At 47.2% G+C, this 26,559-nt stretch overlaps 3 protein-coding genes across 4 annotated transcripts in view; 1 reads left to right on the forward strand and 2 right to left on the reverse strand.

The window, feature by feature from the left end:
- Positions 1-26,559, reverse strand: part of LOC142662997 (uncharacterized) — a 123,134-nt gene that overhangs the window by 36,160 nt on the left and 60,415 nt on the right. Inside the window, exons 8-15 of the mRNA XM_075841290.1 lie at positions 19,446-19,543; positions 18,186-18,300; positions 17,560-18,103; positions 17,397-17,452; positions 15,860-15,971; positions 13,849-14,789; positions 6,037-6,323; positions 23-216 (exon numbers count right to left, since the gene is read on the reverse strand). Coding sequence (XP_075697405.1) covers positions 23-216; positions 6,037-6,323; positions 13,849-14,789; positions 15,860-15,971; positions 17,397-17,452; positions 17,560-18,103; positions 18,186-18,300; positions 19,446-19,543 — 2,347 coding nt within the window. The remainder of the gene's footprint in view (positions 1-22; positions 217-6,036; positions 6,324-13,848; positions 14,790-15,859; positions 15,972-17,396; positions 17,453-17,559; positions 18,104-18,185; positions 18,301-19,445; positions 19,544-26,559) is intronic.
- Positions 1,126-2,025, reverse strand: LOC142663752 (histone H1.01-like). Of its 2 annotated transcripts, none has more exons than XM_075842577.1 (2): positions 1,425-2,025; positions 1,126-1,193 (listed from the first exon to the last, which is right to left on the reverse strand). In XM_075842577.1, the coding sequence occupies exons 1-2, from the start codon at positions 2,023-2,025 to the stop codon at positions 1,126-1,128; spliced, it is 669 nt and encodes a 222-aa protein (XP_075698692.1). The 2 variants fall into 2 exon arrangements, with proteins under 2 accessions (XP_075698692.1, XP_075698691.1); XM_075842576.1 differs by having other exon boundaries at positions 1,126-1,184; positions 1,401-2,025.
- Positions 19,710-26,480, forward strand: LOC142663725 (uncharacterized). Its single transcript, XM_075842527.1, has 6 exons — positions 19,710-19,895; positions 21,504-21,633; positions 22,514-22,660; positions 23,074-23,257; positions 23,351-23,475; positions 23,561-26,480. The coding sequence occupies exons 2-6, from the start codon at positions 21,553-21,555 to the stop codon at positions 24,407-24,409; spliced, it is 1,386 nt and encodes a 461-aa protein (XP_075698642.1). The 5' UTR covers positions 19,710-19,895; positions 21,504-21,552; the 3' UTR covers positions 24,410-26,480.

Below are 26,559 nucleotides of genomic sequence, written 5' to 3' on the forward strand. Positions count from 1 at the left end.
ATGATGGTGAAGGGCAGCTTACGGATAAGAAGCTCGGTGGACTTCTGGTAGCGGCGGATTTCACGGAGAGCGACTGTGCCCAGGCGGTAACGATGAGGCTTCTTTACTCCGCCGGTAGCGGAAGCGCTCTTCCGTGCAGCTTTAGTAGCCAGCTGCTTGCGGGGAGCTTTCCCACCGGTGGATTTACGCGCGGTCTGCTTTGTTCTGGCCATAGCTCTACAAGAACGTGCACACTTGTAGACTGATACGAGGAGAGGACCGAGCAGAGTATTTATACACTTGAGCGTGTCCTCATTGGTCCATGAAAGGCACACCCCTACATTCTATTGGCTTCTTCATTAAAAAAAATATGCGACCGACAAAGCAATTGTGATATTCGCGACCAGTCACCATTTGGATGAGGCGGACACCGGTTTACATGACATCCACACGCAGCTTTTACAGTAGGGGGCGTTAATGAGATCATTTCTCCAGCTCACTGACAAATAGTTGTCATCAGTAACAGCTCACTGTATTTCCATGTCCACAGATCACGTACACAGCGTTATATAAGAGACTACTTCCCCATCATCCGCCGCTGCAGTGTTTTTTTTATAGATCACACAAAGGGTCAATCCCCCACCCCATCCTTACACAGGACACTGTGCCCCACATCCAGAGGGAGCGTATAAGGGTCACCATCCACCACGTGTAATGAGGAGCAGGGGACATTGTGCTCTATTTACACCGGAGAGAGTGTAAACCATCGGCCTCCTTCACGTGGATCCTGAGCTGTAAGCTACAAGTCTATTGCTGCCCCGGTCCTTATTCACACATTACACCTGGTGGGCTGTGACCTGATAAACTCTGCCTGGATGTTACACCATAGTGACGGGACGGACACTGTGGAGGTCCGGATACAGCAGCTATGGCGTCCAGCGCAATGACCAGAAATGACACTTGTCATAGAGTAACAGGGACATGAAGCTCCTCCGTGCACACGCGATGATGGCGCCTCCTTTATCTCAGGATCGCGCTGCTGTCTGTACCGGAGGAAATAGCGGCCAGTGATCATACAGCTCTGCCGGGGAGAAGGTGGTGGCTCTGAAAAGAGCCTTTGTGTGACAAGTAACGGGCGGCTCTCGGTTATTTCTTCGCCACGGTCTTCCTGGATTTAGACGCCTTCTTAGCCGGACTCTTGGCAGCTTTGGGCGCTTTCTTAGCCAGACTCTTGGCAGCTTTCTTAGCCGGACTCTTGTCAGCTTTCTTAGCCGGACTCTTGGCAGCTTTCTTAGCCGGACTCTTGGCAGCTTTCTTAGCCGGACTCTTGGCAGCTTTCTTAGCCGGACTCTTGGCAGCTTTCTTAGCCGGACTCTTGGCAGCTTTCTTAGCCGGACTCTTGGCAGCTTTCTTAGCCGGACTCTTGGCAGCTTTCTTAGCTGGACTCTTGGCAGCTTTTTTAGCTGGACTCTTGGCAGCTTTGGGCGCTTTCTTAGCCGGACTCTTGGCAGCTTTGGGCTTGGCCGCCTCCTTTGCTGGGCTCTTTGTTATTTTCTTGGGGGCAGGTTTTGGCTTCTTGGGGCTCTTCGCCACCTTCTTGGCAGCGGCAGGCCTCTTGGCCTTTGTCAGGCTCTTGGCCGGAGTCTTCTTCGGGGATTTGGCAGCAGCCGCCGGCTTCTTCTTGACCGCCTTGTCCTTAGTCTCCTGCTGCTTCTTGTTCAGCTTGAAGGAGCCGGAGGCGCCGCTGCCTTTCACCTGGAGCAGGGTTTCCTTGGTCACCAGAGTCTTGAGCGCCATCTTCAGGCGGCTGTTGTTCTTGTCTACATCGTATCCTCCAGCAGCCAGAGCCTTCTTCAGGGCAGCCAGAGACACCCCACTGCGCTCTTTGGAGGCGGACACGGCTTTCACGATGAGCTCGGACACGCTGGGACCGGAGGGTTTTTTGGTTTTCTTGGCGCCCCCTGCTGCAGGTTTTTTCAGCTGCTTCTTGGATTTGGCGGTCGGCTCGGTGGGAGGAACAGCGGCGGCTGGTGCGGTCTCTGCCATCGTATAACACGGAAATACAATACTACAAATATCCTGCGAGGGAAACACTGAGGACGGAGCTGGGGCCTCTTATATGTACAGAGGCTGCTCGGTGATTGGCTGCGATTGTCCTGAGCGTCTATTGGCTGACACTGATCACATGTCCTCTCTTTCCTCATCTGACAGGAGTGAAGCTCCGCTCTCCCCTTGTGCTTCCCTGCCCGGGATAAGAGCCCTTTACCGACTAGAAGCGGCCGGGCGAGCGGGCTCTCTACGTGACTTCCCCCTCCCTAACATTCCCCCTACTCATTTCTAGCCTTCACTGGCAGAGATGCTGGGAAGGAGCCGGGAGGAGGCCCCGGGATCTCTGCCATAGTCCTGCCGATCTGCACGTCGCTGTGATCGGACAAGATAAATGTGTTTGCTCGAGCTCGTTCCATGTATTCCCGGCACTTGTCACTATCACAGGGTTCTTTACCACAATGTCTAACGTGTGGGAAGCTGATTGTCCGATGCGGGGGCGACCTGGAGCTGCAGAGAGCCCAGAAGGGTAACCCGGCACAGACAAGATGTCGGAGTGTCTTCCACCTGTCTTACTGTAACTTGGCACAGAGGAGACATCAGAAACTGCTCCACCTGTGTTACAATAACCCAGCACAGAGGAAACACCAGAGTTTGCTTTAGTTATATTACAATAACTCGACACAGGAAGGACACCAGCGTTTGCTCCACCTGTATTACAACTTCCCAGCACAAAAAAGACACAAGTCTGCTCCTCCTAACCTGACACAGGCCAGACCCCAGAACCTGCTCCTCCAGCAGTACATTACCCGGACACAGACAGGACACTAGAGGCTTCTCCACCTGTATAACAATAACCTGGCACAGAGGAGGGAACAGACACTGTGTGTTCATCTCGTACTACATTAAGCCGGCAAAAGACAAGACACCGTAGTCTGCTCCATCTTTATTACAATAATCCCGTAACCCAGCAAAGAAAAAAAAATCGTGTCTGCTTCACCTGCCTAACCAGCACAGACAAGACACCAGAGTCTGATTTACCTGTATTTCAATAACCCAGCACAGACAGGACACCACAGAGTGCTCCTCCTGTATTACAATAACCCAGCACAGACAGGACACCACAGAGTGCTCCCCCTGTATTACAATAACCCAGCAAAGACAGGACACCAGAGTGCTCCTCCTGTATTACAATAACCCAGCACAGACAGGACACCACAGAGTGCTCCTCCTGTATTACAATAACCCAGCACAGACAGGACACCACAGAGTGCTCCTCCTGTATTACAATAACCCAGCACAGACAAGACCCCAGAGGTTACTTCTCCAGTAGTACAATAACCCGGCACAGACCATAAACTATAGTCTGCTCCACCTGTATTACAATAACCCGGAACAGACCATAAACTATAGTCTGCTCCACCTGTATTACAATAACCCGGAACAGACCATAAACTATAGTCTGCTCCACCTGTATTACAATAACCCGGAACAGACCATAAACTATAGTCTGCTCCACCTGTATTACAATAACCAGGAACAGACAAGCAACTATAGTCTACTTCACCTGTAATACAATAACCCAGCTCAGACAAGAAGCTATAGTCTGCTCCACCTGTATTACAATAACCCGGAACAGACAAGCAACTATAGTTTGATTCGTCTGTAATACAATAACCCCGCACAGTATAGACACCAGAGACTACTTCACCTGTATTCATAAAACCCAGCACATACGTATTGATGTAATACAGATGGAACAGATTCTAGTGTACTGTAACAGACAAGACATTAGAGTACGTTTCACCTCTATTACAGGAACCCAAGTCCCAGCACATACAGTACGCTAGAATCTGCTCCACCTGTATTACAATAACCCAGCACAGGAAAGACACCAGAGACTGCTCCTTTAGGCCTCATGCACACGACCGTATTTTTTCCCACCCGTAAATACTGGAGTAAATACGGGTCCGGTGTCACACGTATTCCACCCGTTTTGCACCAGTATTTACGAACCCGTGCCCGTAAATATGGGTCCGGTGTCACCCGTATTCCACCCGTATTTACGGGCACGTTTTTGGCGGCAAAATAGCACTGCACTAATCGGCAGCCCCTTCTCTCTATCAGTGCAGGATAGAGAGAAGGGACAGCCTTTTCTGTAATAAAAGTTAAAGAAATTCATACTTACCCGGCCGTTGTCTTGGTGACGCGTCCCTCTCTTCACATCCAGCCCGACATCCCTGGATGACGCGGCAGTCCATGTGACCGCTGCAGCCTGTGATTGACCTGTGATTGGCTGCAGCGGTCACATGGCCTGAAACGTCATCCAGGACGTCGGGCCGGATGTCGAGAGGGACGCGTCACCAAGGCAACGGGCGGGAGACCGGACTGGAGGAAGCAGGAAGTTGTCGGTAAGTATGAAAGTCTTTTATTTTTATTTTTTACAGGTTTAAATACTGATCGGTAGTCACTGTCCAGGGTGCTGAAAGAGTTACTGCCGATCAGTTAACTCTTTCAGCTCCCTGGACAGTGACTATTTACTGACGTCGCTTAGCAACGCTGCCGTAATGACGGGTGCACACATGTAGCCACCCGTCATTACGAGAGCTCCATAGACTTCTATGGACTGTCCGTGCCGTTATTACGGCCTGAAATAGGACATGTTCTATCTTTTTCAACGGCACGGGCACCTTCCCGTGAGAAAACGGGAAGGCACCCGTCGCCAATAGAAGTCTATGAGCCCGTTATTACGGGTCGTAATTACGACCCGTAATAACGGGAGTTTTTACGGTCGTGTGAATGAGGCCTTAGTAATAGAATGACCAGGCACAGACAAGACATATATAGTCTGCTCCACCTGTATTCAAATTACCCAGCACAGACAAGACACTAGAATGCTCCTCTTTTACTACAATGAGCCGAAATAGACTAGAACTAGAGCAGGGGACTCAAGCGCTCGGCCCGCGGGACACAGAGCCGCTAATACAGGCTATGCTCCGGGACTCTGTGGAATTCCCTGACATTGCTGTCCATATATGGACAGTGTTGTCATGGTCTTTCCCAGAGCGGAGTCCCGGGCAGAGCGCTAGTACAGGCTCTGCTCCGGGACTCTGTGGAAATTCCTGACATTGCTGTCCACATAAGGACAGTGATGTCAGGAGCACAGCTGGAGTCCCAGGCAGAGTGCTAGAATCGACTCTGCTCTGGGGACTCCTGCTCTGGGCAAGCCCCTGACATCACTGTCCATATAAGGCACTGTGGCAGCATCTACAGAGGGCACTGTGGCAGCATCTTTAGAGGGCACTGTGGCAGCATCTTTAGAGGGCTCTGTGGCAGTATCTACAGAGGGCTCTGTGGCACCATCTTAAAAGGGGCTGCCCAATCATGACATTTGTGTGTCTGCCAAACGCTTAGCGACACTTAATTGCTGAAATGCAGCCCGTCAACTTCTATTTATTCCTAGATGTGGCCCACTTACCCGGCCGAGTTTGAGACCTCTGAACTGGAGGCTGTTCCACTTGTATTACAATTACTAGACGAGAGACTAGAGTCTTCTGCTACTCTTCTACAATAAACCAGCACAGATAAGACACCAGTCTGCTCCGCCTGTACTACAATAACTTGATAGAGAACACACTGCAGTCTGCTTCACCTGTATTACAATTACACGACACACACTCAAGACACCAGTCTTCTTCACCTGGACCAATGAGGACAGCGCCACCATCTACACGAGGCAATAGTGAATGTATAGGTCATGAGTAACGCAGCAGTCCTGCACCCCCCAACCTCCCTACGGCTTCCTCTTCAATGTTTATCCCAGCGGTATATGAACTCATAATGGAGGTTGTCGCCCCCTCCTGCTGGCTAGATCTCTGTACAAGCAGAGCCACTTATCTGGCGCAGAACGTTTACATATTGGAGATCAGCGGTGAGAGCTCTGTTCTAAGGACCATGTGGGCGGCTCTTAAAAAAGCCTTTGTGGTTAAATGTGGGATAAGCGGCACTCACTTGCTCTTTGCGCTTTTGCTGCTCTCGGTCTTCTTGGGCAGCAGAACGGCCTGGATGTTGGGCAGGACGCCTCCATGAGCGATGGTCACACCACCCAGCAGTTTGTTGAGCTCCTCGTCATTGCGTACGGCCAGCTGCAGGTGACGGGGGATGATTCGGACCGGAGCGCCGGCACCGACCCTCTCAGCGTAGTTGCCCTTGCGTAAAAGTCTGTGCACACGACCGACAGGGAACTGAAGTCCTGCCCGGGATGAGCGGGTCTTGGCTTTAGCCAGCACTTTTCCTCCCTGTTTACCGCGTCCAGACATGTCTATTATCTGATCAGATCTAACGGCTGCGCTCCGACCGTCACTTCTTATACCCGGATGGAGCAGAGAGCTTCTTCTCTGATTGGCCGCATCTAAAACTTATATTCAACGCCAGACACTGTAGCCAATGAGGAAGTAGAATATTTCTATAGACTCGCAGATAACACCACGCACCCTCCTCTGTCTCTACCAATAGGAACATCTCCCGCCTGAACTCGAATGGAGCAGGAATAAAGCAGCAGCGGCGGATTCTTCTCGTTAGGCGCCAAGTAATGTGCCCCGTCCCTGCAGGAAGGACCAAAAGGCTCTTCTAAAAGCCCCCCACTAGGTCTACAACACAGCTGCCGCCTCCATCTTGTGCTTATTCGTGCGCATGTCTTTATTCCCGCTGGTCTCCCATGTCTGGAAGAGTCGTTCAGTCCGTGAAGCCGCTCATTCATGCTGCAGGATATGGGGGAACATTCCCGGGTGTGATAGCGCAGAGCTGCTGCTGCATTAGGGTCTTGTTATCTGCGGGCTGCACGGGCTGATTCTTCTCCATCCAACAATACCGTGAAACGCACAATTCCAACGTCCGCTACCAATCTCCAGTATAAAGGTGGTGACGTACAAACATGTAACACGTCTTTATTACATCCGTATCGTTCCCTAATTACCGGCATTATGTCCCTGTCCTCTCATATTACCGCCATTATGACCCTGTTCCCTCATATTACTGGCATTATGTCCTATGTAGGAGGGTACAGGGACACAATGCCGGTAATATGTCCCTGTTCCCTCATCTTCCAGGCATTATATCCCTGTTGCTTCATATTACTCTTTTGGTGGTAGGTCTGCTACCGGCAGTGCCTTCGTGGATTCAGGGTCTTCTGCTAATATTATGTAATATTATGTCTGTGGAATTTGCTATGTCTCTAGCTATGCCATTGATTGACTTGCCTAAACCTGTCCCAGTAGTGGGTATCGACTCCACTCCTCTTGCTAATGGTTATTTTACGCAGCATACCCCTGTTTTTGAACTCCTTGTTGGCTCCATGCATTTGGAGCAGTGCTCTGTACTGGTGATGCAGGGATTATCGTCCGATTTGGTTTCAGGCCTTCCCTGGTTGCAGATGCATAATCCCACGTTTAATTGGAATACTTACCAAATGGGGTAATGAATGCTTGACGTCATGTTTTTCTGTTAATTTAATTTCTCTCCCTGAGGAGGTGAACACTCTACCTGAGTTTATTCAGGACTTTGCTGATGTTTTTTCTAAAAAGGCCTCCGAAGTGTTACCTCCTCATAGAGAATAGGATTGCGCAATCGATTTGGTACCAGGAGATAAGCTCCCTAAGGGTAGGATATTTAATCTCTCTTGTCCCGAACGTAAGGCCATGAGAGAGTATATCCAGGAATGCCTGGCCAAGGGTTACATTAGCCCCTCTACTTCTCCGGTAGGTGCTGGCTTCTTCTTCGTAGGGAATTAGGATGGTGGTCTTAGGCCGTGCATTGACTACCGAAACTTGAATAAGGTCACTGTAAGGAACCAGTATCCCCTTCCTTTGATTCCTGATCTCTTCAATCAGGTTCAGGGAGCCCAATGGTTCTCTAAGTTTGATTTACGGGGGGCTTATAACCTTATCCGCATCAAAGAGGGGGATGAGTGGAAGACTGCGTTTAACACGCCCGAAGGTCATTTCGAATACCTCGTCATGCCCTTTGGGTTGTGTAATGCTCCCGCGGTCTTCCTGAATTTTATAAATGAGATTTTAAGAGACTACCTGAGGGTATTTCTTGTAGTGTACCTTGATGACATACTTGTGTTTTCCAAGGACTGGTCCTCCCACATTAAGCATGTCAGGAAGGTGCTCTAGGCCCTTCGGGAAAACAAACGGTTTGCTTAAACCGAAAAACGTGTGTTTGGGGTGCAGGAAATACCATTTTTGGGTCAAATCCTCACTCCTCATGAATTCCGCATGGACCCTGCCAAGGTTCAGGCTGTGGCTGAATGGGTCCAACCTGCCTCCCTGAAGGCGTTACAGTGCTTCCTGGGGTTTGCTAATTATTACAGGAGATTTATTGCTAACTTCTCGGTCATCGCTAAGCCTCTTACGGATCTTACTTGCAAAGGTGCTGATCTCCTCCACTGGTCTCCAGAGGCGGTCCAGGCTTTTGAGGTCCTTAAGAAGTGCTTTATCTCGGCCCCAGTGCTGATTCAGCCTAACCAAATGGAGCCATTCATCGTGGAGGTTGACGCCTCCGAGGTGGGAGTGGGTGCTGTCTTGTCCCAGGGTACCAGGTCCCTCACCCATCTCCGTCCCTGTGCCTACTTCTCCAGGAAGTTCTCGCCCACTGAGAGTAACTATGATATTGGCAACCGCGAACTCTTAGCCATTAAATGGGCATTTGAAGAGTGGCGCCACTTCCTGGAGGGGGCTAGGCACCAGGTAACGGTTCTTACCGACCACAAGAATCTGGTTTTCCAAGAATCTGCCCGGAGGCTTAACCCGAGACAAGCTCGATGGGCGTTATTTTTTACTAGATTCAACTTTTTGGTCACCTATAGGGCTGGGTCTAAAAATATTAGGGCTGATGCACTGTCGCGTAGCTTCATGGCCAGCCCTCCTTCGGAGGAAGATCCTGCTTGTGTTTTGCCCCCAGGTATAATCATTTCCTGTTGATTCTGACCTAGTCTCCGAAATTGCGGCTGATCAAGGTTCAGCTCCCGGGAACCTTCCTGAGAACAAGCTGTTTGTTCTCCTGCAATTCCGGCTAAGGGTACTCAGGGAAAATCATGACTCTGCACTATCTGGCCATCCAGGCATCCTGGGAACCAAGCATCTCATTGCCAGAAACTATTGGTGGCCTGGGTTGCTTAGACACGTTAAGGCCTACATCGCCGCTTGTGAAATTTGTGCTAGGTCCAAGACTCCCAGGTCCCGACCAGCGGGCTTACTATGTTCTTTGCCCATTCCTCAGAGACCTTGGACCCATATCTCCATGAATTTTATCACCGATTTGCCTCCATCTCAAGGCAAGTCGGTGGTGTGGGTTGTAGTAGACCACTTCAGTAAGATGTGCCATTTTGTGCCCCTCAAGAAACTACCCAATGCTATAACGTTAGCTACCTTGTTTGTCAAACACATCCTGCGTCTCCATGGGGTTCCTGTCAATATTGTTTCTGACAGAGGGGTACAATTTGTTTCATTGTTTTGGAGAGCCTTCTGTAAAAAGTTGAAGATTGATCTCTCCTTCTCCTCAGCCTTCCATCCTGAAACTAATGGCCAAACGGAGAGGACTAATCAGTCTCTAGAACAATATTGAAGGTATTTTATCTCTGACTGTCAATATGATTGGGTCTCCATTTCCCTCGCCGAATTTTCCCTTAATAACTGGGTCAGTAACTCGTCAGGGGTCTCCCCCTTTTTCTATAATTTTGGGTTTAATCCACGGTACTCCTCCGTTTCACCTGGTGGTTCCAACAATCCTGAGGTAGATGTCGTTCATCGGGAACTGTGCACAGTCTGGGCCCAGGTTCAGAAGAACCTAGAGGCGTCCCAGAGCATACAAAAGACTCAGGCAGATAGAAAGACGTTCTGCCAACCCCTTGGTTGTGGTCGGGGATCTGGTGTGGCGGTCTTCAAAAAATTTGCGCCTTTAAATCCCATCCAAAAAGTTTGCTCCCCAGTATATAGGGCCGTACAAGGTCATTGAAGTCCTTAACCCTGTCTCCTTCCGACTGGAGTTACCCCCGTCTTTTCGAATACACGTGTTTCATGCCTCCCTCCTGAAAAGCTGCTCCCCGTCCTTGGCTCTCTCGAGGAAACCTCCGGTCCCTGTTCTCACCCCTGAAGGGGTAGAATTTGAGGTCGCCAAGATTGTGGACAGCAGGATGGTCCAAGGCTCTCTCCAGTACCTGGTCCATTTGAGAGGATACGGGCCTGAGGAGAGGACTTGGGTACCCGCCCGGGATGTTCACGCTGCAGTATTGCTCAGGAGATTCCATCTTCGGTTCCCCAATAAGCCAGGTCCACCTAGAAAGGGTCCAGTGGCCACTCATAAAAGGGGGGGTACTGTAAAGGATCTTCCAGACACAGCTTCTGTGTCGACGCCCGTGGTTAGTCAGTCTGCACCTGCTCCTAGATCTGATCGAGTGACCCCTCCTTCTACCAATCAGGCTGAGAGGCTGAGGAGTGGGAGATCCTATCACAGCCTGGCCTGACGGAGCCAGCTCCCGCCCTCTGTCTATTTATACCTTCACTTCCTGCTCCTCCTTTGCCTGTGATTCTCCTGTTTCCTGGCTCTGCTGCTTCTGCTTGAACTATTTGTCCTTGCTTCATATTGACCCAGGCTTACTGACTACTGTCCTGCTCTGCGTTTGGTACCTCGTACACTCCTGGTTTGACTCGGCTCGTTCACTACTCTTGTTGCTCACAGTGTTGCCGTGGGCAACTGCCCCATTTCCCTTAGCTTCTGTGCACCCTTGTCTGTTTGTCTGTCGTGCACATATTGAGCGTAGGGACCGTCGCCCAGTTGTACGCCGTCGCCAGTAGGCAGGGATTGAGTGGCGGGTAGATTAGGGCTCACCTGTCTGTCTCCCTTCCCAGTCATTACACCCTGCTTCAGAATCAGTTCAGAGAAGAGGGAGCTGCTCGGCTCGCCGATAATTCTCCGGACACAGAGCTACTTTAAGTGCTGTGCTCGTGGAAGCCCTTGACATCACTGTCCATATATGGACAGTGGCATCAGGGGGTCTTCCGAGAGGAAATCCCCGGCCACAGTGTCCGGGATGCTCTAGCCGGGAATTCCACTGCTAGAGGGACCTTCAGTGGACAGGGAGTAGCACTATATAAAGTGGGGGTGGTGCTATCTACAGGGGGGCACTATGTGGCACAATCTAAATTGGGGGGCTGTAAAGTCTATAGGGGGGTTGTGTGACATTAACTACAGGGGGTACTGTGGCACTGTATACAGGGGCATATTTTCAGAGCATAGACTACCATTCTGTGGACCATGTTAAAAACAGATGGTAAAAACTGATGACAGCTGATGGTTTTGTAGTAAAAATTGTGAAAAAGTCTGATGCAATACATTTTTTAATCAGTTTTTGCATCAGTTGTAATCACTTGAGACAAAAAAAACTGATGTAAATACGACTGATATATGTGAACGCACCCTTAGAAAGATGAGAAGGCTGAAAAAAAAACCTGCACACATCTCTAGTCCAACCTATAATCCTAGTGTTGATTCAGAGGAAGGCGGTTGCCAATAGTCTTATATTAGGAGGGAAACTCAGACTCAAATATGGCAACCAGAAAAAATCCCTGGATCAACGTCCCATCTCGGGAATCTAGTGCATACAACTTGTGATATTATGTCTATCAAGAAAGGTGTTCAGGTCACTCTATAAACTCAAAAATGTCACCATAACAACTGCCTCTCGCAGGAAATTTCACAGTCTCACTGCTTTTACAGTAAAGAATCCCCATTTATGTATAAACCTTCTGTAGCGGCTACCGCGCCGTTCCCCGCCGTCCCCACGGCCTCTGCTCCGGTTTCGGCATCCTCCATTACCATCTGCTCATCCCGAGCTCCACTTACCCGATCCGGACGCTCTGCTGGCCCTGGACGGCGTCAGGTGAGTGCATCCCTTACATCCCTCCGCGGCCGTCATCCTCGAATATGCGGCTGCAGCCACTAGAGGGCGCGCGCGCTGACTCGTCCTGTCTTAAAGGGCCAAAGCACCTTAATTCCTAAGACTTCCGATTTAAGGTTCCTGCTCCCTTGCATCCCTGCTTGTTCAACCAAGTTCCCGTGAGCTTCCCTGTGCCCTGGTTCCGTTTCCGTCCCTTCTGCCTGGATTTCCCGTTACTGACCTCTGCCTGAACTTGACTATCCTTGTCTGCCGCCTGCCTTGACCTATTGCTGCCACACCCATTACGATGTCTGCTGCCTGTCCTGACTTCTGCCTATCCATCCGACCGCCTCTACCCGCTGTGACAAGCGTTGCCTGGGTTCCAAGCACCATCGCCCAGACGATACCGAGAATCCACGAACAAACCGGTGAGAACCGTTATACCTTCTTTCCTTTAGACGCAGAGGATACCCCTTTGGTTTGGTTACAGGCATAGGTGTAAAATGAGACAGCTCTCTGGATTGTCCATAGTAAAAAAGCTACATTTGTTCTAAACAAAATAAACCCATGATTGGCAACCTTTCTTGGTACTTCAATCCACCCATTCCCTTATTTATTTTGGTCGCCCCCCCTTCTGCACCCACTACAGTTCAGCTATGTCCTTATACACAGGTGCCCAAAATTGTGCCCTACACCATCAGGTATCTTACCATAAAACCATTCACCCCCAGGGATGTGGGCACTGACACTATAAAACTATTTATCTAGACTCTGTATAAAACTGCTTACCTGAAAGCGATGTGCTACTGAGTACCTGGCTGCTGTATGGCTAATTATTGGGGCTCTATGCGGCAACATTTGATGAGGTTTTGGATCCCCTTAAGGGGTAACTAAACTCTTAAAGAGTGTTTGACCGGTGGGGGTCAGGGCAATGAGACCCCCACCGATCGTGAAAACAAAACGGCAGAAGCGCTCAGGTGAGTGCTGTGCCGCTTAATTTCTGATCAGCTTTTCTTGGGAGTGGCATACGGGCTCCAGAGAAAGTCTATGAGTCCGTACACCTCTCGCCTGGCTTTCCAAGGAAAGCCGATCAGACATGAAGCGGCACAGCACTCCCCCCCGAACGCTTCGTTTTACGATAGGTGGGGGTCTCAGTGCTCAAAACCCTACCGATCAAAACTTCAGGTTTTAAAAGTTTTTTAAAAGTTTAGTTACGCTTAAATGTGGCTTTAACTAGACGTTCACTAAGGTCCATTGAAGTACTTACAAAATTATAAATAACAGGAGGTTTTTTATTAAAATTCCAGAACGATATGGAGTTTCAAAAGTTAAACTTTAACATTTTCTAATTTTTAACAAGTTTGGTTTACCTTTAATGATCATAAAGATATACCATCCATATTTTATGTGCAAAACAACCTATTATATTAGCTGAAAAAAAAACAAAATTGCTGCACCACTCCAGATGAGATACTTAAATACAATGTTATTTGCCCATTTGTAATCTAGTTAAAGGTGGTTTTTCATGGTAGCATTGCTTGGAGTTGGAATGCTCAAAGATTTACTAGGTGAATGGGTCCGGGTGCTCAGTGTCAGTGGAGATATGACCAGGGAGGTGAACATCCATGGATGGCCATGCCCCGTGCACCTACATAATAGTCTGATTTTCCTAACATAGAGAAATGTACTTGTCGGAATCCCCTATTAAACCTCCAGACCAATAGGGAAGAGTATATAGCGACTGATGGTCCTTCATGTCTACAAGACCAGTCTAGAGCAGCGGTTACAAATCCTATAAGATATAGACCAGTCTCGATTCTGCTCTGCGCTGGCTTTTCAGGCTGGAGGAAAGATTGTGCAAAATGGATCGTGAAATCTTTTTATACATCGGAGTGTGTCAGTGACGTCTGTTCCCTATGAATTCTCTGATGTCGAACGAGATCTGACTTCTGTGTAAAACATCGGCCACATTCCTGACAGGGAAATGGCTTCTCTCCTGTGTGGATTCTCTGGTGATAAACGAGATTTGCCTTTTGCACAAAACATTTCCCGCACTCGGAGCAAGGAAAGGGTTTCTCACCCGTGTGAATTTTCTGATGATTGATCAGCATGGTCTTATGGGTGAAACACTTTCCACAATCCGAACACGAGAATGGCTTCTCCCCTGTGTGAATTCTCTGATGTATCACAAGATCTGACTTCTGAGTGAAACTTTTGCCGCAGTCAGAACATGAAAAAGGCTTTTCACCCATGTGGATTCTCAAGTGATATACAAGATCCGACTTCTGGACAAAATACTTCCCGCACTCTGAACACAGGAATGGCGTTTCCACGGTATGGATTCTCTGATGTCTTAGAAGCACTGACTTCCGGGTAAAACTTTTTCCGCACTCAGAACATGGAAAGGGCTTTTGCCCCGTGTGATTTATCTCATGTTTAATAAGGTCTGACTTTTGTGTGAAACACTTGCCACAATGAGAACACGGAAAGGGTTTTTGTCCGGTGTGGATTCTCTCATGGCGTACAAGATCCGATTTCTGTTTAAAACACTTTCCGCACTCTGAACATGGGAATGGCTTCTCCCCGGTGTGAGTTCTCTGATGTGTAATAAGGTTCGAATTATGAGCAAAAGATTTACCACATTCAGGACAGGGAAATACTTTACGAACTCGGTAAGAGACATCCTGTTCAGCAATGTCAGAATTATTGGCAGAAGGTTCCTCACTAGGAGAGGATTTAGATGACCGCTCCATCAGTTCTTCGTCTAGGCTGACTTGGACAATGTTATAATCTTCCATTTTACATTCTTCGGGAATAATACTTCCTTCTGAAATATTCAAGTCAACATTTATCACAGGACAGTAACAATCATGAGTATGGCCATTTGAAGATGTGTAGTTTCACCTTTAGAGGGGTTATGTGTGGACCAAAAATTATTAGCAGAGTAGTCCCTGCAGTATGGGATACACTCGCTAATATACATTCCGGGCCACCGTTGCGCTGATTCTGAGATTTTCATAGTTGGTCGGGGGGACCAGTTGTCTAGTTGTACAGTCCTCTTTGATGACGATACGACTCTTTGTCACGTGACCGATCCCGCTGTACTCCATGTACAAGCAGGAGCAGTAGTACAGCAAGTACATGGAGTACACCGGGGTCATTCACGTGACGAAGAGTCGTATCGTCATGAAAGAGGACTGTGAAACTAGACTTCCGATTCCCCGGCAGCGATCTAAAAACCGAGGAAAATCTCAGAATCAGCGCGACGGGGGACCGGAATGTATATTAGTGAGAGTATCACATACTGCAATGACTACATTGCTAATAATTTTTGGTCCCCACATAACCCCTTTAAAGACCAGTCTCTATCTAGGTCCGCCCCACAGAGTGAAACCCAGGAGCTGGCGTAAATTTCCGCTATAATATCTGCCAGTGTTTTTTTTCAAAAAGTGGCACAGAGCAGCGTAGAGAGGACAAAAGGAGTCGAAGCTTTACGAAGCCCCTTTTCTTTATCTTTACACTAGAGAGAATGTTGTCACCACAATAACATGACTCAAGTAGGAACCATCCTTATTTGTCTTCTTAATCTACAGCCATCTTTGCTCCTCTTGAGTAGATGACGTATCAATGTGTGCCACCAGCTATATTCCAGTGTGCCGAGGTAAAATATTTGGCGCCTCTTGTGGTCTCAGGCTTTCGTTGGCCAAGCAATGATAAAAAAAAACACATTCAGGCCACTGCTTAAAAATTGCACACCTAAAAATGTGAAAAATTGGTAAGGGAGTCTCCCTTTAAAAGGAGCTGACGGCCCCGGACCTACTTATTATTCTGTACTGACGGGGGGTGTTGAATAAGACTGATAAAGGCTCCTTACTGTATTTTTCATTTATTACTCACCAATGCTGATATCTATAGGTGTATCTTCTTCCTTACAGAACTGATCATCCAGCTCATATTTCTCCTCTTCTTCCTCGGTCTCTTCGATTTTAACAGTAACCAGGCCTACATCCTAGAAAAAAAAAAACATAATAATAATTCTGCCCCCACTGAACATTCACCCGTAAAGCAGTACTGTGAACTGTGTACCACGACTAACAACGTGTGTTGTTTGTTCGTACATACACTACGAGTGGCGCGGCCCATACAAACAGCTGATCGCTGTGGGTACCGAGAGATGCACCCCCACCGATCTAATATTAATGACCTATGCTTAGGATAGACCATCAATTTTAAAATCACAGATATCCTCTTTAAAGAGGACCTGTCACTTTGTCATATGAGTTAAACTGGTTAACTGACCTGAATAGCGCTGTCTCCCTGATTCCAGCGCTGTCTTCCTTTTTTCCCCCTGACACCCCCGTTCCAGAGATACAGCCACTGTTGTGTTGGCTCCCTATATGCTGTATTTAGCCAATGGGGTGGAGCTAGCTTCCCTTCCTCTGATACTGACCAATCAGCACGAAGCAGCTTGAGGGTAGTTCACGCCCTGTTGGCTAACTACAGCAAATTATCATATAGGGAGCCAACACAACAGTGGCCATATCTCTGGAACGGCGGGGGGCCAGGAATAAAAGAAAAACAGCGCTGGAATCAGCGAGCCCGCGCCATTCAGGTCAAGTTCAACTTATATATGACCTAGTGACAGGTCCTCTTTAAGACAGATAACAGTAGGATGTGAGCTTTTTCTTCGCATCTTAAACCAACATTTCTAAAAAGATAGTATGTCACTTCAGTTTATTCTTGGTTCATGGCCGGGGGCCAACAGAAGTTCAATAGTCGAAAAACCTGGTTTGATAAAGTCCAATACGGCCAAAACGTTGCAAACCAGGTCAATAGAGACATGACTTTTCGCAATGCATGTTAACCATTGTGTAATTTTCACTTTGAAATAAAAGGTTATGTTGTGCCCGTTGCTTTCTAATGGACACCACAAGTCCTACAGGAACTATGGCCATTAGCTATAACTGATAGGGATGATGTCCTTGAACATAGAACATGCCCTATAGAACATGCCCTGACAGCGTAAATGACAAGAGATGTATTTTCTTTTTAAAAGACCAAAAAAAAGAGTTAAGACAGAGGAATAGCGGATTTGAGAGACTTTACTTGAAACCAATGATCGGGCAAACGAGCGTTCATTGGCCACAATCAGCCGATGAACGAGGAAATGCTCGTTTATCAGCTGATCGTATCGTCTATGCAGCAGAAAATATTATCGCTATCGGCAGCGCATCTCCGTGTGTAAACAGGGAGGTGCGCTGCCGACATGATGGGAATGCATGGGGAAGAGCGATCATAGTAGCGATCGCTCGTCCCCGTACATATCCAATCATTGAAAGGAGCAAACGAGCGCTGATCAACGAGCTGCCTCATTGATCGGCGCTCGTTTTCACGTGTAATAGGACCCTAAGACAAATGTTGGTTTTTTTTCTACCTTATAATCCTCAGGACTGGAACATCGCTCTGGTGTACTTCCATTACTGGACCCATCTGTAGGAAACACACACAGTCCCTGAATGAATACATTGTTTATATGTGATGATCAGATGATTGAGGTATATAGATGACGTTTACAATCAATGGAAGTCTCCTCTTACCCGGTGGTGTGCGGTCCCGGTGGTCCTCCATAATGACCTCCTTGTACAGATCCCTCTTACCCGGTGATGTGAGGGGCCGGTGGTCCTCCATCATGACGTCCTTGTACAGATCCCTCTTACCCGGTGATGTGAGGGGCCGGTGGTCCTCCATCATGACGTCCCTGTACAGATCCCTCTTACCCGGTGATGTGAGGGGCTGGTGGTCCTCCATCATGACGTCCCTGTACAGATCCCTCTTACCCGGTGATGTGAGGGGTCGGTGGTCCTCCATCATGATGTCCTTGTACAGATCCCTCTTACCCGGTGATGTGAGGGGCCGGTGGTCCTCCATCAGGACATCCTTGTACAGATCCCTCTTACCAGGTGATGTGAGGGGCCGGTGGTCCTCCATCATGACATCCTTGTACAGATCCCTCTTACCCGGTGATGTGAGGGGCCGGTGGTCCTCCATCATGACGTCCTTGTACAGATCCTTGTGTCCTTCTATATACTCCCACTCCTCCATGGAGAAATAGACGGCGACATCCTGACATCTTACAGGAACCTGACACACAATGAGACAGTCATCATCCCGACACCTTCATAGCGTTACTATATAATGTCCCAGCATTCCCGGTAGTCCTCACCTCTCCGGTCAGCAGATGATTGATCTTGTTGGTGAGATCCAGGATCTTCTTCTCATCGTTCCTCTCACGTATCAGGAATGGAGGTGAGGGCAGCGTGAAGGAGCTTTGGGTCTGACTGGTGTGAGTCAAATGTACAAGAATAGCGCAAAATAATAGTCTTCTCACAAGCAGAAAGATATTGTACATGTTTAAGATGAGAAAGAGGAGATTGTTAGAGGGGGGGGGGGCATAAAAAGATTTGGGAACCCTGAAGAGGTTGCAAATGAGTGGCCTGACATTGGAGAAAGGACGTATTACAGGAAACGGATAGGTGGAATAATGGTGGAGATCATGAAGACAGGACTGGTTCATACATTAAAAGGGGTTTTCCAGCAAACACATGCACCCCCTGTCCACAGGATAGGAGATATATGCAGGATCGCTGGGGGTCCGACTGCTGGGACCCCAGCGATGAGTAGACTGGGGGACCAAAAGTCCCTCAAAGTGCTCCATGAGAATGAAGCGCTGGTGCTCATGTTCGTTCAACGATCCATTGATTTCTATGGAGCTGCCATAGACTGCGGTCCCGGAAGTCCGACAGAAACGAACGTAGCGCTGGCTGAGCATGAGCTTCATTTTTATGGAACACTTTGAGTGGCTTTCGGTCCCCCGTTCTCATCATCGCTGGGGGTCCGACCGACCGCTGATCACCCATGTATCCCCATCCTGTAGAAAAGCCCTTTAAGGGGGCTGATAGATCATGAGCAGGTTGATGGGGAATATATAAAGGGGCCCGTTGAAGGTGCAGATGAAGGTTAGTTGACCTTGAAGATGGGGTCAGGAGACTGATGGCTGATAATGGATCATGGAGAAGAGGCCAATAGAGGGAAATCATGGAGATGGGGATGTTATGAGGAGTTAGATGGAGGGAATATCATGAGCAGGTGGAGTAGAGACACATCTGGTGCAGAATTAGGTGCAATGAGGGGTTATACAGAAAAGTCAGCAACCTTCAGCACTCCAGCTGTTGTAAAACTACAATTCCCAGCATGCACTGACAGCCTTTGGCTGGAATAACAAAGTCTTTGGCTGTCAGCGCATGCTGGGAGTTGTAGTTTTACAACAGATGGAGTGCTGAAGGTTGCGGACCCCTGTACCAGGTAATACTTTAGGCTGAGTGACAGGAATTGGACTACAGCTATTCCCACAATCTATTATTTAATCTCTTTGAGCGCTTATTATCGAGCAGTAATATTCATGAGGGGAAATAGGAGCCCTCACCTGCAAAACTTTCTCCTTGTCACCAACCAACCGGAAATCACAGGTCCTTCACTAAACTTCCCGGAATTGACTGGTGCACCTGGGGTCACGGGAGGTTTTCAATGAGTGGTCACGCCCCCAATAGTGATTGGCCGGTGTATCTGAGTAGCGTAGTAGATTGGAACAGAAATGGGTGACGTCAGATGGACAATAAGCGGACACTAGGGGGAGAAGGTTCTTATTGTTATAAAGACGTAAGTGTCCTCATTACAGCAAAGCAGCGGCCATGTCTTTGTGGGCTACGGAGTCAAATTGGCAGAGTACAAGTCCAGAGTGAAGAATTGTCCTTCCCAGCACCACAAGTCCCAGCCTCCCCTGAGGCCTCTACATGACTACAAATCCCAGCAATCCCTGCTTCTTTCTTCTTAGTAACGATCTGTGAGTTACTGGACCTGGAACTCCCTGACAGAAGTAATAACCTCTTTTATTTATATGATTATTATTTTAATACTTTATTGGAAGTTATTGTTATAATATGGTATTAAGGCAGAAGGTGGGAGGCCACATAAACACCAATAAATCTGATTCCACATTTACTCTGAATGTAATGCACATTTGTATCACGCCATCTTATTATCAGACCCGTTACTAGTGCCCGCACATTAGAACAAGCCGCAGCGCCCACACATTAGAACAAGCAGCAGCGCCCCCCACATTAGAAGCAGCAGCGCCCCCACAATAGAACAAGCCGCAGCGCCCACACATTAGAACAAGCAGCAGCGCCCCCACAATAGAACAAGCAGCAGCGCCCACACATTAGAACAAGCAGCAGCGCCCGCACATTAGAACAAGCAGCAGTGCCCCCACATTAGAACAAGCAGCAGCGCCCGCACATTAGAACAAGCAGCAGTGCCCCCACATTAGAACAAGCAGCAGCGCCCCCACATTAGAACAAGCAGCAGCGCCCACACATTAGAACAAGCAGCAGTGCCCCCACATTAGAACAAGCAGCAGTGCCCCCACATTAGAACAAGCAGCAGTGCCCCCACATTAGAACAAGCAGCAGCGCCCGCACATTAGAACAAGCAGCAGTGCCCCCACATTAGAACAAGCAGCAGCGCCCGCACATTAGAACAAGCAGCAGTGCCCCCACATTAGAACAAGCAGCAGCGCCCCCACATTAGAACAAGCAGCAGCGCCCACACATTAGAACAAGCAGCAGTGCCCCCACATTAGAACAAGCAGCAGTGCCCCCACAATAGAACAAGCCGCAGCGCCCACACATTAGAACAAGCTGCAGCGCGCCCACAGTAGATCTGACAGGAGAAGTGTAACTTGCAGTGTCCCCACAGTATATACAATGGCAGTGCCCACACAGTAGATCTGGCAGAATTGCCAACACAGTAGAAGCAGCATAGATCCAGCCTCAGTCCCCACACAGTAGACCTAGCCATGTGGCAGCGCTCAGACTATGCCATAGTTGTGCCCATGCACTAGCCTCAACCACAGTATCCCCCGCCATTGCCGTGCCCATGTCTTTTCCCCAATTACAATAAGTGTCCACACAGTAGCCCCAACCACATGAAACATTGCCATATAGTAGCTGAAGTCACGACGGCGCCCACACGGCGGCCCCAGCTATAAACCCGCAGCGTTTTACAGTAGAAGAAAAGTGGACGAGATTTATACAAATCTTATCTCCCCCCCCCCCCCCTTGCAGGAAATATCAGCCGAAAAACCGTTCAGAAATTCGCCTGCGGTGGATTTTTTTTAAACCGCGTCGTGTCAATTTATGCTGCGGAATCGGTGCTTTTCTCTAAAAATAACATATTTTTCCATCGTAACGGTGCACGTGTCCTTTAACCCCTGCAGTTCCTGTAGCCAATGATCCTGGCCTTAGATATGGAATACGGCCTTTAAAAAGTTTGTGGAGAGAAGCGGTGTCATTAACTGACCGGCTTCTCTGGAATAAACACGTCAGATATATTCTAGAAATGAATATCAGACCCTGAAATGGTGATCTATAGATCGTGACGTTATTAATGGCGCTGCTCATATAATGTGTATTGTTCTCTGCAGAGGTGACATCACACTCCATTGTTACTGCCAAGAACAGACCCAGGCGGCTATGATGGAGGGAGACGGATGGCACATGACGGAGAGGATATTAAACCTCACCCTGGAGATCATCTACCTGCTGACCGGAGAGGTGAGGGATTCCGGGAACGTCATGGTCTCATCACTCATCTTGTGGATAATTAAAAGAGGAATATATACGACTTAGGGTCCGATTATACGTCCGACGTGGGCCGTGTAGACGAGCGCCGATCAATGAGACAGCCCTTTGATCGGCGCTCGTTTGCTCCTATCACACGGAGCAATGATTGGCTATGTATAGGGATGAGCGCTCGCTACTCCGATCGCTCGTCCCTATACATTGTCATCATGTCGGCAGCCCTGGTGACACATGCGCTGCCAACAACGATAATATTTTGTTCTGCATAAAAAAGCGGATCAGCCGATGAACAAGCGTTTTCTCGTTCGTCGGCTGAGCGTTGCCTTTATTACACAGGGCGATGATCGGGAAGGAGCGTTTGCCGGATCGTTGGCCCGTGTAATAGGGCGTTAAGGCTGAATGCACACGTTGCGTAATTTGATGTGGAAAATCCCAATGAAAACTGCAAGTACAGGCACATAATTCCGCAGCTAAAACTGCACCTGATGGTGCGTTTTTTGATGCATTTTTTGGTGCGTTATGCTGCGCATTTTGGTGCGTTTTTCTTTAAAACTAGTCAGATACATTTCACAAGCGGAAACGCAGGATACATTGACACGCTGCGGATTTTAAAATACGCACCGCAGATTAATTTACGTGCAGAAAAAATCTGCACCGTGTAGATTACATTTCTTGAAATCTCATTTACTTTGCTGGTACTGGACTACGCTGCGGATTTGCCGCATAAAAAATATGTGCGGCAAATGCGCACGTAATACGCATCGTGTGCATTGAGCCTAAGGCTTTCAGATTTTCTGATTAATGATTATGTTTTATATATATATTTAGTTTATAATTATGTTTTAACACTTAGGATTACACAGCAGGGAAGAAGACCTCTAATAAGCAGGACACTCCCGGTGTCCTGCAAGGATGGAGCGGGACTCAGAGCCCCATCATGGACAATGAGCAGAAGATCCTAAAGCTCACCAACAAGATCATTGAGCTGTTGACTGGAGAGGTGAGGACTGCTCGGACATTATATAGTAAGGGTCCTCTTATACGGCCCGTGTAAATGAGCGCCGATCAACGAGACAGCTCATTGATCGGCGCTCGTTTACTCCTTTCACAAGGAGCCATGTCTGGGGACGAGCGCTCGTTACTCCGATCGCTCGTTACTCCAATCGCTCGTCCCCATACATTTCTATCATGTTTACACAGGGAGATGTGCTGCCAACAATAATAATTTTGGCTGCATAAACGATACGATCAGCCGATGAACGAGCGTTTGCTCCTTCATCGGCTGATCGTTGCGCTGTTTACACAGGGCAATGATCGGGAATGAGGGTCCTGTGAACACTCGTTTGCCCAATAATTGGCCCGTGTAAAATGGCCTTAAGGTGTCGGGGTGATGACTGTCTCATTGTGTGTCAGGTTCCTATAAGGTGTCAGGATGTCACCGTCTATTTCTCCATGGCGGAGTGGGAGTATATAGAAGGACACAAGGATCTGTACAGGGACGTCATGATGGAGGAGCACCAGCCCCTCACATCACCGGGTAAGAGGGATCTGTACAGGGACGTCATGATGGAGGACCACAAGCCCCTCACATCACCGGGTAAGAGGAGACTTCCTTTTTAGGGTCACATAGAGGCACCCATTATATGATCCCATATAAACAATGTATTCAGTTACTGTGTGTATATTCTAGATGGATCCAATATAAAAACTCCAGCAGAGAGATGTCTCAGTCCTCTGTATTCCGAGGATTGTCCAGAGGAAATTCGCAATGTAACACAGGATCATCAGGAATCGGAGGTCTCCACATACCATAAAGTGAGCAGTGAAGCTTTTTATGCACCGATTCTGTTTATCCTTAATACATGACAGCATTATTTTTCTGTTATACTTGTTTTGACAGGATGAAAGTTTGATTAATATTAAAGTTGAGGTAAGAGGACGAGAAGAAGAGACATATATGAACAATGGACAACTTGCTAAAGAGGAAGAAACTCCTACTTATATCAATAAGGATGGACACTACAGCAGCATTGATGTATGGGACACAAGTCTTGGATTTCCTCAATACTGTAAAATAGAAGAGAACATTGTAACAGATTCCCTAGAATGCTCCATTATTTCAGTTTTGCCCCAAGACCATCACAGTACAGATCGAACATCTGACCCCTCTAATTTTGCGAAATCTTCAAATACAAGAGACGTTCTTAAACCCAGTACAGTCCGAAAAAATGATAAAACCTTCCAGTGTAGCGAATGTCGTAAAACTTTCTCCCAGAATGCCGATCTTATCAGGCATTCCAGAGTTCACACGGGTGAGAGGCCATTTTTATGTACGGAGTGCGGGAAATATTTTACCCAGAAATCCACTCTGGTTTATCACAAGAGAGTTCACACAGGGGAGAGACCTTTTCGATGTTTTGACTGTGGCAAGTGCTTTGCACATAAATCGGTTCTCATCAATCACCGTAGAATTCACACAGGGGAGAAGCCATTTTCGTGCTCAGATTGTGGGAAATGTTTTGCGCATAAATCCTATCTTGTTGACCACCGACGAATCCACGCAGGAGTCAAGCCTCATCATTGTATGGAGTGCAGAAAATGCTTCACTCACAAGTCAGATCTCAATAGACATAGAAGAGTCCACACTGGAGAGAAGCCATTTAGGTGTTCGGAATGTGGAAAACATTTTACACAAAGAGCAAATCTGGCCATGCACCAAAAGATTCACATAGAGAAGCAATTCGCATGAGTTGATCAAGGTGGTTCCTTTTCTTCGATATACGAAAGGTGGTTTACTCGAATCGTCTTTGTAAATCTTGATGATTTTTGCATATGCTTAATCCTGAACTTGAATTGGTGCAAATATATCTCCTTCTTTTATATTTTGCATTCATTTTGAAGAATATACATGTGGACATCTCCTGGTTAGTTCATTCTATCCAATCCCAAAATAGCAGGATCCAACTATTCTTTGCCAATTCCCATTCTTAGTCGAAGAGAAGGGTGGTTGACATTTGGATCGGTTCTTGCTTGCTCACGTTGCATTGCCTGTTGAGAAGGGCAATCGAAAGCAACGTCTAACCATTCATAAGGAACTGCGACTGGTCCAGCCTTGAGATGTGCAACCCTTTCCCTGAGCTCCAGAGAGGCTACCGCTGTGGTACATACACTCTTGCTTGATGGGATCTTTACACATTTGAGAATACAGTGACTACCATGATTTAAAGTGATCCTCCAGTTCCCACAAAAAAAAAAATAGCGATGGTAGGATGATTTTTAACTTACCAGTGTCCATCCCATTGGTTCTTTACTCTCCATTGCCTCGTTCTCGGTCCCCATTGTCTTCCATCCATCCGTACAGTGGGAAAATAGGGTTGTGAAATGGAGAAGGAATCGCTAATAAAATGTAACTTTTAGATGTGAAGTGTAGAAACATTATGAAAAAATTGGGTTAATTGGTAAGTATTAGATGTGGTCTCATCCCATATTTAACGTCACAATTAATACTCTTGACAAATACACCATGCTGTCCACCATTATTATTACTGCTATAGATATGATGGTCCCAATTTCGAGGTAATGGCTTGATAAAACCCACAGCATTAACCGTTTCTTCCAATACCACAATCCCGATCCAATGATTCACATTCGTTATTCTTTGAATGAACAAGACTTCCAATTTGTATTTGCTGAAGTTTTGATTCTGGAGTCATTTTCATAAATGTAATAGCCGCAAGTGAAGCCTTTGGAATTACCTGTATGTCTTACTAATAAAATGTGGTCTGGTTGTCATCGAAGTCTCAAATATAGACAAACACAATCTAACTAAACTAATAACACACAAACAGTTGTATTGTTCATTTACATTGTCTGTTATTAAGCACATTGAGTAAACATCCACAGTGCAGGGAGAAAAAGTAAGTGAACCCTTCAATTGAATAACCTGTAGACCCCCCCCCCCCTCCTTAGCAGCAATGACCTCCACCAAACATTTCCTATAGCTACAAATAAGATTGTAAACCGTTCCTCCCTACAGATGTGTTTCAGTTCATCAATATTTCCGGGATACGTTGCGTGCATAGCCCTCTTCAGGTCACAGCATATCGATAGGGTTAAGGTCAGGACTCTACACAAATCATCTTGTTTTTCAACCATTTTTTAGTTGATCTGCTTCTGTGTTCTGGGTCATTGTCTTGTTGCATCACCCGTATCCTTAGCTTGAGGCAGCAAAGCATTTGCGGTTTATAGAGTCTTCATTAGGTCTTTTGCTGTTACCCTTGGGTTCTTTCTCAACTCTTTCATGGTTGCCTGTTATACTCTTGGAGTGATCTTTACAGGATGCCCACTTCTAGGGTAGCAATACTCCTGAATTTTCTCCATTAGTAGACAATTTGTGTAACCGCGGATTGATCTACACGTAGGTCTTTAGCAATCTCTTTAATACGTCTTCTGAGGTCTAATAGTTGTTTGCCTCGAGAAGAACAGATTTGTCAGTAACCAGGCTGTGTGTGCCTTTATTTAATGGGCAAAGCACCTGTGAAACCCACACTTACAATTTCCTCTTTTAAATTAAATGAAAACAGCTTTTGCCAATTAGCTCTTGAGAGTCAGAAACACAGAGGTTCACTTACTTTTTCTCTCTGTACTGTTTACTCAATAAAATACAACGGAGTGTTTTTAGTTTAGTTCGATTGTTAGTTTAGAATTGTGACTTAGATAACATTTAGAGCACATTTGATTAGTAATCAATGCATTACAAAGGGTTAACTTACTTTTCTTGCAGATGTATGTATGTATGTATTTCTCAATAAATATTTTTTTTCTTATAACTTTTTATTGTGAACCTTTTAGAGAAGTATATAAAACAAGCATTTTCCTAGATGTAAAACAACATGGAAC

The sequence above is a fragment of the Rhinoderma darwinii genome, chromosome 11 (assembly GCF_050947455.1).
Source record: "Rhinoderma darwinii isolate aRhiDar2 chromosome 11, aRhiDar2.hap1, whole genome shotgun sequence".
NCBI lineage: Eukaryota > Metazoa > Chordata > Amphibia > Anura > Rhinodermatidae > Rhinoderma > Rhinoderma darwinii.

Bases quoted from the DNA above. Each gene is read 5' to 3' on its own strand.
- LOC142663752 (XM_075842576.1), bottom strand. From the start codon at position 2,025: ATGGCAGAGACCGCACCAGCCGCCGCTGTTCCTCCCACCGAGCCGACC. The intron at 1,185-1,400 runs GTCCGGCTAAGA...AAGCGCCCAAAG, and splicing joins AGCTAAGAAAGCTGCCAAGA to CTGCCAAGAGTCCGGCTAAG.
- LOC142663725 (XM_075842527.1), top strand. From the start codon at position 21,553: ATGATGGAGGGAGACGGATGGCACATGACGGAGAGGATATTAAACCTC. The intron at 21,634-22,513 runs GTGAGGGATTCC...TTTAACACTTAG, and splicing joins TCTACCTGCTGACCGGAGAG to GATTACACAGCAGGGAAGAA. The intron at 22,661-23,073 runs GTGAGGACTGCT...ATTGTGTGTCAG, and splicing joins TTGAGCTGTTGACTGGAGAG to GTTCCTATAAGGTGTCAGGA.